The sequence below is a fragment of the Phaethon aethereus genome (assembly GCF_964289735.1).
Source record: "Phaethon aethereus genome assembly, chromosome: 1".
Taxonomy (NCBI): Eukaryota; Metazoa; Chordata; class Aves; order Phaethontiformes; family Phaethontidae; genus Phaethon; species Phaethon aethereus.
The window spans coordinates 34,768,967-34,780,016 of record NC_138575.1 but is presented as its reverse complement, the minus strand read 5'-3'; the positions used below and the strand labels follow the sequence as shown (position 1 = coordinate 34,780,016).

General features: G+C 45.9%; 1 protein-coding gene across 1 annotated transcript; it reads left to right on the top strand.

The window, feature by feature from the left end:
- Positions 1 to 3,917: 3,917 nt before the first annotated feature.
- ARRDC5 (arrestin domain containing 5) lies at positions 3,918 to 9,454 on the top strand (the record flags this gene model as incomplete). The annotated part of the gene is made up of 3 exons (XM_082014281.1): positions 3,918 to 4,170; positions 8,304 to 8,512; positions 9,206 to 9,454. The coding sequence occupies 3 exons, from the start codon at positions 3,918 to 3,920 to the stop codon at positions 9,452 to 9,454; spliced, it is 711 nt and encodes a 236-aa protein (XP_081870407.1).
- Between the last annotated feature and the right edge of the window lie 1,596 nt (positions 9,455 to 11,050).

The following is an 11,050-nucleotide window of genomic DNA, read 5'->3' as shown; positions in this document are numbered from 1 at the left end:
GCTGGCAGTAGAAACCATGTGTTTTTCTGCTCTGTGTACGTCATGGAACACATTAAAATAATAGGTAATTTTTAATACCAGGATTAGGGAGAATACTAATATTGGTATAAAAAAAAATCTTCAAAGTTAGAAGAGAGCTGAAAAAAGTTACATTTTGCAATGCACTCACTAATAAAAATAAAAACATTATTAGTGAAAGCATTGATTTTCTACTTGTATGCACAATATATCATAACCACATCCAAAAAAGAGTATTAAAAGATAATTGGACCTTGCGATTGCCAAGTGAATCACTCATTGTATGGGAATGCCAAATAAGAGTTATCCATTTAGCTCTGGTTGGCCATCCCACTCACAGTGCTTATTACATGTTATTTTTTTCCACGGAGAGACACTGCTTGGCAAAAAGCTACCGTATTCATTTGCCTGATTCATGCTCTCCTGTGAAACCTCTCTATTAACAGGGGCTGAGTGTACGAAGAGTCCTCGATGACAGTTTCTTCATAGCTATGTCACTGCCTATGAGATGGTTGTGAAGTTGGCTTCAAGAAAGCTAGTGCTAGCATTCAGTGCATCTAAAGCACTATCAGTACAGCCTAATTCCCCTGTAATACAAGAAATTTAAAATTCAAATGCAGGTGCTCCATTTTCCGCTTGTCACCATCAGGAGAGCTACAGAGGCAGCTCAACTCACACGGGGAATTTGTGTGCAAATGCAGGCCCCTCATATACTGGTGGAAAGCAGCAGAATACAAACGAGATCTGTGCAATATTTTTATATTAAATCCTCTTAAAGTGCAGACCAGTTCAAGTTCTGTGATGAACCCCAAAGCTCAGTCTGGGTCTTCCTTGTGCTTTGCCACACCCAGTTCCTTCAGACCTCAGCATCTCTGGGGAAGCCAGTCCTGGTGCAGACCCAGAGTGACAACAGCCACCCCTGCGCTGAGTTTGGTTACTCTGGGGCCTCATTGACACAACCCTACACAGTGTTTTATCACAGTGCAACTCTGTGAGCTCAAGGGCTTGGCTTTTCATTTCCCCTTGAGTTTTCAGGTTCAAATTTTTAAACTGAAACCAGGAGGCTCAAACCTAAGGCAACGCTCATGTGAGTCTCAGAGAATCAAACCAGGAACAAACAATGACAAAGTCTTCCCTGATGCCTGCACAAAACTATGAAACATAGTAGGAGTGCATAAAGATTCTTAAATGGCTGAGAGGAAGCTATGGAAGCCAGGTTTTGGTCTGCAAAATTAAATATAGTGAGGCATGGATCCACTTTCCTTCCATTCATAACTTCTGAAGTGTAGCTGATTCAGACAACAGGTTCTGTTTTGGCTGATATAAACTGAAAGTTCAAAATCAATGACAACACACATCGACACAGGCAAAGACAGAATATAATGTTTCCTACTGTACTTTTTGAAGCTTACTTTTCTTAAAAGTATACTGTACTGTTGTGGAAATGGAATATAAGGATCATTTTGTCACAGACATCACAAAGTGCAAAGAAACAACTCATTTTTAGCTGATCTATCTTCGTGACTGAATTTGGACTTAAGGAAAGAGCACAAACCATGACATAAAAGCAACGCTTCCTCCTTTTCTGGACAATTGCATGCTCAGATTGCACTTAAAATTCTCAGGGCATGTACAGATTGAGATGAAATATTGGTTTGGTATAATGGTAGCATGGAGATCATAGCTATAAGCTATTTTTGTAAAGCACAAATCAGTGCCTGAGCCCCAAACCATGGGAGTCTCGCATTCAATTCATATATTATCACTAATTATAATTTTTTACTTCACGATATATCATCACTCGTGCAAGTAGCTATAAGCTATTTTTTCCACCCGTAACCACACAACTTGTGTACAAGGCAATGACTGCTGAAAACTGCCAAGCATGAATAGAGATTTTTTGCTATTGGTAATTCTGTGCCCAGTCAAGAAACTGCTCCTTTTCACTACAACCTGGGGCATTGAACAGTTCTTTCCCAAAGAGTTTAATTTTTAACAAGACAAGGCAAGCAGAGGCTCAGAGAATGAGATGCAGCAGCCAAGAATTGAGACTGAGTGACAGTTTGCAGTCAGCATGTTAATTCAAGGCTTTTTTTTTCCCTTAAAAAAGAAACACCTGAAAACACTATAAGCAAGGCTGGGGTACAGAGGCTGTGAGGGAGAATCTTGACAGCCTTGGAACAAGTGACTAATTAGTATGGAGGAGGAAAAGCTTGAAGTTCAACCTGCTTCTGTGACTTGTTTCTTAAACTGTTGGACGTCTTGATCAGTTAATTCTCAGCATTTCTCAGCATGTGCCCTCATCCTCAACCTGCAGCTGAGAACATTGCCTCTGGAATTGGGTTCTGCAGAACAGGTGCCAGCGCTTTCACTCGGGGCTCACAACTCATCGGTGGCTCACAGATGTCTGCTGGCATCCGCTGCAGACGTGATCCTCACTGCAGCCCTTGCTGTAGCTGTCTTCATCGCTGCTCCCCTGGCTGAAGATGTCTTTGTAATCTCCCATGCTGCATCTTTTTTCTTCCTTTCCCACATCTATGTAGGTCAGAGCATGGCACACTCATTCGGTCTGAGTGTCCAACAGCAGATCAGCCTTACAGTGTTTTGGGTTCTTTTTTTTGGAAGGAGTATGTCTTTCTCCTTAATGTTATGATTGAGTTGCAGCAGCTCCAGCTAGCTGGAATTGCTCTGATACGACAAAGAGGAGCTCAGGAGACAAAATGGGCTGAGCTTCATCTCAGCCTCTTGCCTTTAGCCATGATCACCAAAGCCTCTAACATTACAATAAAATCTTGCCAGTCATCGTGCATTGGTGAACAAGACCCTGCTGGCTTCACCCAGACCTGCAAGACCTCGCTGCCCAGAGGGGTGGTGGGGTGGCTGCTCGCCTGCCCTGCTGTCCTCAGATCTCACTGGCACTTGCTGTAGTCTTCTGGCCACTGCTCTATGCTGGCAATATTAGCCACTGCTAGTAGTTTGGCTGTGGGGGATTTTGCACAGCTCCCTCTCGGTAACATGCCCAGATAGCAATAGCTAAAGTGGTAGTGAGGTGAGTGTGCACAGCAGGTGTGAGCACAAAACACAAAACTGTGCATTCTGGAAAGGTGATGGCCCAAAACTGGTAACACCATGAGGAATGGTGAAGTTTACTTGAGACAACCATCAGCTGAATTAAACAGTAGACAAGGGTTTACCCAGGAGATTTATGAGAGTACAAAGAGTCAGCCTGGAAAGAAATCTCAAGGAAGTGTGAGAAGTTGTGACCGGAGACAAGACCCGGGAGTGGGACAAGGGAAATTAGCAGCCACCAAAGCCAGATGGTGTGAGCTGCTGGATGGTGTGAGCAGCCTGCGTGCAGCCAGCACGCTGATGTTGATGGGGTGTAGCACTGCAGGGTGTGGGGGGGCCTGTGGGGTGCATTCTCATCGGTGGATGGAGTAGTGAGCAGGGTGCATGTACAGCACCCATGACTCTCCAAGGAGAGGTGCATGAGTTGGGGAACCAGCACCCCAGAGGAGAGGGGTGCACATAACCATGCATATGTGTGTGTGTACATGCTTAGAAGTTTTGGGGATTAGTCATGGAAGGGTGCTTAGTAATTTCTAGGTGTTTATCAACATTTGCCAAGTGTCTTGAATTGTAGTTTATCTGCTGTGTGGCAGACACTGATCTTAAATGTGTAGCTGGATGCTTGCCAGTTAGTTAGGTGCTGCTAATAATCAGATAAATGTCTCCTATCCCCTCTGACACAGCTGAAGAGCTGAGTTCTCTCCTTATAGGGCATCCTATATCTGTCCCCCATGCTGTGACCTCACAAACCTTGGAGTCATGGGGTGGGGTTGGAGAAGATGACCTCGCAATCCAACCTTCAGACCCTAGCAGCACCCAGCTCTTCCCTCATGTCCACAGTGAGAGCAATTAACCTGGTGCTGCCTGAAATTGAGGTTCATTTGGCCGGCTCCAGCATAGATGGACAACTCATTCTGAACCTCAGGACTACCCTGGTGGACCCTGTTGTGAAGGTGGAGCTTGTGGGAAGAGGCTTTCTGAGGTGGCTTGAGGAGGATAATCCTGAACTGGACTACCACAAGAGTACAGCTTGCACCAACCAGGCTATCTACATCTCCAAAGCTAAGAATTTCAACATAGAGGGTAAAACACTGGAACGAGTCACTGGTTAACTGAACAGCATCTTAGCATTGGGCTAGGGAAGGTGAAGTCAGACCTTTTCCAGTGGGGAGGAAGCCTTCCTTTTGCCAATGTCCATGTGCTCTGTTTCTGTTCCATGGCATACTCCTTTTCACTACATCGTATGGCAACCGGGGCTCTGTGATGATCAGTAGTGTTGTACATAAAGCAGTACTTGAGAGTGTGAGCAGTCTCCCATGAGTTGGTGACTGTATCTGTGAACATTTGTGGCACAGAATTCTATCACAACCTGTCTAGCAGCAGGTAGGAAACATTTAGTCACAAGCACATCACATCACTTTGGTTATCTAAAATGCTTGCCTTCAGTGTTCTTGTTGCCTTACGTGTCAGCAAGTATCCACTGGGCTTACGGGCTTTGTTATATTTGCAACTATAGTAAAGACATTATTAGAGTTACTGCTATGTCTTTACTGACAGAAGACAAGGAAAATGTGAGCCATATACTGAAAACACCTGCAAAAGTGTGGTTATTTCACTGAATCAGAGAATCACAGAATGGTGGAGGTTGGAAGGGAACTCTGGAGGTCATTTGGTCCAACTCCCCTGCTCAGGCAGGGCCACCTAGAGCCAGCTGCCCAGGATTATATCCATATGGCTTTTCAATTTCCCCAAGGAAGGAGACTCCACAACCTCCCTGGGCAACCTATTTCACAGTGAAAAAGTGTTTCCTGATGTTCAGAGAGAACCTTTTATATTTCAGTTTGTTCCTGTTGCCTCTTGTTTTGTCACTGAAAAGAGCCTGTCCCTATCTTTGTGTCTTCCTTTCAGATATTATACACCCCAACATGCACACACATAAACGCAGAGCTAACTATTAAAATGTACAGATATATTAAAAAGAGTAAAGTCGGTGGGATGTAATGACAACCTAAGACAGTGAATTATTCCAGGGGATGCTTAAAGCAAAGAGAAGCCTCCCAGGAGGTGCACTCCCCTTTCTCAGCTCCTCTTTCTTAGGGTCTGTTGGGAACCCTGAAAATTTATTCTATGGATCATAGGTGGTCACTGCATTAGATTAGTTTAGTACTGAAGTAAGACTGTGCCAATGTGTGGAAACTGTGCTTTTGAGCTACAACCTCCAGTGGTCAGGCTTCATTTCCTCTCAGACTTGAAGGCTCTACCTCACTCAAAGGTCATTTTCCCCTTACACATGTATTAGTGTCTTAGCCTTGATGTACTGCAGCATGCTGATGCTTCCTGCAGGCTACCAGATGTTACAGCTCTGACAGAAAAGAGGGAGAAAGGCTGAGTGTTGGAAAAATTATTTTTGCCATTATAAGAACAAGTACCTGTAAAGCTCCTCTATTCTGGATCTTTTTGGCTAAAGTTCAAATTGGTGTTGCTTAAAGACACACTTGAATCTGTATTCTGGCACCTACACATATATTCTTGTTTTCAAAAGAGTTGAGCACCCACATCCGTCAAGACTTGCCAGTGAGGTACAGTTTAATAATAGATTTTTATTACTGTAACTCGGTCTTTTTCCTCCTTTTCCAGCACTGATTACATCTCTGTAGAAGTGCTCTAACAAGTCCAAGAAAGCCATTTTAAGACATTAAAGAAGGTACCAACCTGACCCTTCTTAGCCGGGATGCTCTGTGCCCCCCACTGCTGTTGGCATACAAGGAATGTATGTTTGAACAGATTGCTGCCTGTGTCAGCTTTTAACACTCAGCTGCTAATATGCTCTTGATAGCATGTTACTATCTGGTATTTGATCTTACCACATGCCCTGCTTGGGTCACATCTGATGGCTCTGTAAGAAGTGTATATATATGGATGCAGGTGCCTGCTGACATATTTCTTTTTAACCCTCAGACAAGAAAATCAGTATTGTCTCTCTGTGAGATAAAGACTGCTGGAGGAACTGACTCCTGGCAGTCATTGAATATGACTGGTAACAGCTCTAGGATTATTAGATCCAGAAAAGAATGATGAGTTTCAGTGCTACCAGGGATAATCATCCTCCTCACCAGCAGAAACCTCCCAGTCAGAGCAAATCAGAGGCAGGAGCTCACAACACTACAGGCAGTTTGAAACTCTTCAAGCACTGCTGTGCACCATCTGCCACACCCCAGGAAATCCCTTGTGTCCTTCATAGACAGACCACCCCTCAAGTCACTGCTACAAGCAGCCTCTTTGCACTTTCCCCACAGCTGCAGCCATCATCTCCCTTGCTGGAAAATACAAGATGGAACTCTTTTAAAATTAGGTAACACAATAAATTATCTGAAATTGACTTAAATTTTCCAGTGTGACTGAAGTTCCAGGGTTCTGGTGAACATCAAGTGCATGGCATCCCCAGGTGCCTCTGGGGAGCTAACTGGTGGGAGCACACTCTCACCCCTGCAGTTGCTGGGAAACTTTCTACGGTGTAATTAATTCTGGTGTACGGTTTCAGGGGAATAAGGTTTTGGAACCCGTGTAGAGGGCCGGTGCCCCTGTGCAATGGGGCTCGCATCCAGCAGCTGTGGGGAGCCAGGGTAAGCAAGTGCACCTTTGCTTCCAGGGTGAATTCAGGGACACTGTTTAAGGCCACTGTCTTCTTGAGTCCAAGGGCCTGTGCAGAAAGTTAAACACAGCTTAGCAAGTAGGCACGATTCAAGTAAGTCTCCTTAGAAGTGTTGCAAAACAAGGCAGAGAAAGTGGGAGTCAAGCTGTACATAGAATGAAGTAAGTCTCTGCAAGTCTTTTTGGACCACAGGGACTACTTCAGCCCTGCACACAAAGCCAGGCTCTCAGGCCATACCTGCAGCAGGGACTTGAGAAGTTTGAACTCTTTCAGTAAATCCCCACACTGTGCTGGGGCTGCAGAACAGACCAGTCACACCAGGGTCCAGCTGCAGATCATTCCAGGAGGGGAACACTGATTTCTTTCAAGGTTAAATTGCAGATCTGCTCACAGTTCAGAGTCCTTCTTTCTACCAAAACACGAACATTGCCAAAACAACTTAAAGACTATGTTGTATGAGATAAGGCTCTGGGAATATCAGGTTTCTACAAACTTTCAGAATAGAGAACGTGATTTTCTTATATTGCAGTTATCTAAGAGGTTGATGAATTTCAGTTTCCTCCCTTTCAGATTGTTTTAGGCATTTTTTTCTTCAGAGCTACAACTCTGATTGATTGAAAATGCTGTTATACCATCTGGTAAATCTCCCATGCTGTGAGGAAACAGTATCCAGGCTCTTCTGCTAACAAGAATATCCAGTTTAGATTATTAAAACTCGAGGCATCATTGAATTCATCTACAAAAGGATGCAGTCAGCAGGACAAAACCCTAGCAGTTTTACATCCTCTAATATTGTTGTTCAAAGTAAAGTTTTGGCAAAAGCTACTAGGAGGTAGGAAAGCTTATGTCTGGATGATAAAGCTGCCAGCAGATACATGTGTTTAAAAGAAATAGGTCTTGGATGAAGAAAAGAGCCAAGAGCTGGTCGTATCTGGCCAGAAGAGGCTAAATATATCCTTGCATAGGTGGGATAGTCTTTCATTACAGGAAATGGGACCTCACCCACACAAAACTGAACTGAATTTAGAGGAAGTGGCACAGAAGCAAAGATATTTGAAGGAACAGATCATAATTTTCCTGTCTCACAGTTGTGCAGAGAAGGTGTCAAATTTTTTTTTTTGTGAGTGGGGTCTTTTGCACAGGTGAAACAAAAATTTCAGATCATATGTGTTGTAGACAATGATAAAAGAGGAGTGAGAGTTACTCCACCATTTTACTCCCAAAAAGCCTATTAGTGCTTATTTGAAGAGTTAAAAGTCAGGGGCACTCCATTTTGATAAGTGAAAATCCTAAACAGTTTGTGAGGAGCTGCAGGTTTGCTGACCTTGTGTTAAAATGAGGCAGATATTAGCAGTTCTCAAGTCTGCCAACTGGTAGGGGACAATACATCCAGCAGCTGACCTGCAGAGTCAATGCATGGTTCCCCCATACCATGCCTTTATGGCACTTTGGGTGCAAAGCCAGATGGTAAGGACACCTTGGATTCTGAAAGAAACATCAATGTTTCCATAAAGTACAAACATCCTAAAAGGCTTCTGATAGTAGCGTGTTCTTTGGCTTTCAGATGGCTGGCTGGATTCTGGGGTCCACAGCTTTGACTTCCAATTCAGCTTTCCTTCAGGTATTCCCTCCACATTCACCAGCAAAATTGGCTGCATCTCCTACTGTGTTCAAGGGACTTGCTACAGCCGCCAAATTGTCTTAGCTAAAGAGGAGAGATGTTTACTGTTGCAAGGAACTGCTGGTGACCGCAGAAAACACGTGAAAGACACGGTAAGGGGAAGAACCTATTCGAGTTGGAGGCACACAGGCCTACCCTGTTCTGATCCAGAGCTGTAACTGCTTACTACCGAGTGTCCATGACCTTTCAGCTCTGAGCTTTATCCTTTTAGTGTTCAAAGGACACCTCAGTATTTTCTGCCATCTTTGTCCCAGGGCTTGCACCAAGATGTTTCTTTTCTAGCATACAAGGTGCACTGTAAGACTTCAAGAGTGACATGTAGGGAGCGCTTTGAGATCCAGGATGAGGGAAAAGGGAGGTTATTCCCTTGCTTTGGAGTCTAAGCCTTGGGCAAGCATCACCAAAGAGGAGGTGCCTTTTTTACTGAACTCTGCCTATACTGGGACTGTCAGTCAAAGGTCATCAAGACAGCTAGAACAGGATGATTCTAATAATTTTGTGGCCTCCTTCTAAATTTGGGTACAGGTAGCTAAAGGTGACAGTGTTTACACGTGCACACATGAATTCTTTGCACAGATGCTCAGGAGGATTGTGATAATTCAGCCATGTCACATTCAATGCAGTGAGGAAGACTGTCCTCTGGGTTAACGGTGGGGCTTGTGGGGAGGGTTCAGCAGCCTCAGCTATTGCATTAGGAGTTTATGCATGTGGTGTTTGGCAATCATCCCGTATCCAGCAACAAGAGCTCACCATGCTTTGTCTTTCTACTCACCCTCTCCATGCAGGCCCCGGCGGTGGTGGAAGCTAGGAAAGATGTAGTTTACTTCTGCTGCTTCCGTCATGGCTCTGTGATCCTTCGGATTTCCCTGGAGAAAAGCGTATTTTGCCCTGGAGAAACCATTGTCTTCAAGACAGATATTGCCAACAGGACATGCAAATATGTTAGAAAGGTTGTTTTTGCTGTACACTGCATTGTCCTATATAGTGGCTTCAGCAGCAGGGGAGAACAGCGCTCCTTGGAAGACCGAAGCTAAGTGACAAGGTTGGAGTCCCGAACAGACATGGCCCCCTTTGAAGCTATGAGAGTCACCAGTGCACTGGTTCTGCCAAAACCCATGCCTGTCACCAGCAGTCTCATGGAAAATAAAATTATGGCATTCAGGTACGAGCTGGTAGGCACCTCTGAGCTTCCTTGTACCACATCCACCATCGTGGGCAGGGTTCCCATCATCATAGCAGCCACACCAGAGCATTTCTCTGTGGAGCAGAACACCATGACTCTGCATGAAAATGAAGGTGACATCTCAAAGGGGGTGAGCCTTCACAGAGATATTTCTGAGATTGACCCAGGTGCAACTGTCAGCATACCCATGGAATAAAAGATTTTTCTGCAAAATCCACGCACACCAGCTGTATGCTTTCACAGGAGGAGCCTGCTTTGCAGACATGTGCCGCTCATTCCCGAAACAAGAAGACTAAAGCTAGCCAAAGCCCAAGGTCAGGAAGGCACATAAGGGGAGCCCGCAATTCTGTTCAACTGACTCCTGATAACTGGAGAAGGAAGAGCAGGAGACTCAGCAGTAGCCTAGGCAGAGAGGGGACACTTTGCAGGCCCAGAGGATGGCCGTGCTCCCATCCATGGGAAAACAGCTCCATGTGGAGCACACCCTCAGCAAGCTGGCAGGCAGCGTGGTGCTGGAGGGAGGCCGAGACAGCAGGCGGCCATCCTGCCAAGCTGAGGGACCGGGGCAGGCTGGAGAAGCATCCGGTCCCGTGGACGTGATGTGCATGTACACGTCAGTGTGGGTGACCAGAAGGTTTTGGGGTTAGAAGGGTGTATTGGGTTTTTACTGGTGTTTATTAACACTTGCTTAGTGTCTAGTAATTCGGTTTATCTGCTGTACTGCTGACATCAAACCTGAATGTAAAGTCCACCGATGGCTGGTTAGTTAGGTGCTGTTGAATACATCACTCTCGCCTCTGTGACCTGAGCAGCCTTGCCCTGTGGCAGGCTGTCACTGTGGTTTGCCCCTGTGGGTGCCATGCAGGCAGGGCCACCCTGCCTGTGCCCCCTGCGGGCACCTGCCACATCCCCAGGCTCTCCGGGGGGCACGTGCAGGGCAGACGGGCTCCATTACCCCTTGGTACCACCTCAATCCCACAGCAGGACTCTTGGTGGGACTCAGCTACCCGCACAGCCATGGCCTCAACTAACACCCGCATGCAAGCAGCATCTCCTGTCCTGCATCCCTGCATCTCCACGTTTAGTTCCACAGGCAGGGCTGTGAGGAATGGGGAAGATAAGCTGAAGATCACTGGGTGCCCCTGATCCACCTTCCTTACCCAGAATGGGTGAAACCACCATTCACCCCTGCGGCTCAGCCCCGCTAAACACCTGCATGCATTTCAGTGCCACCCACCTCCAGCCCACCCCCTGTGCTTTTGCATCGTGGCCTTCTGCTGTGCCATCTTTGGCACCATCCAAAATCCCTTCCTGGCCTCCAGACCAAAACAGCCATCACTAGCCAGGCTGGCAGCAACAGCGCCGTGCCGGCATCCCACTCGCCCAGCACAGAGGGCCCGTGCCGGGGGACGCTGCGTCTCACCCACGCTGAAGTATGCGGACACCA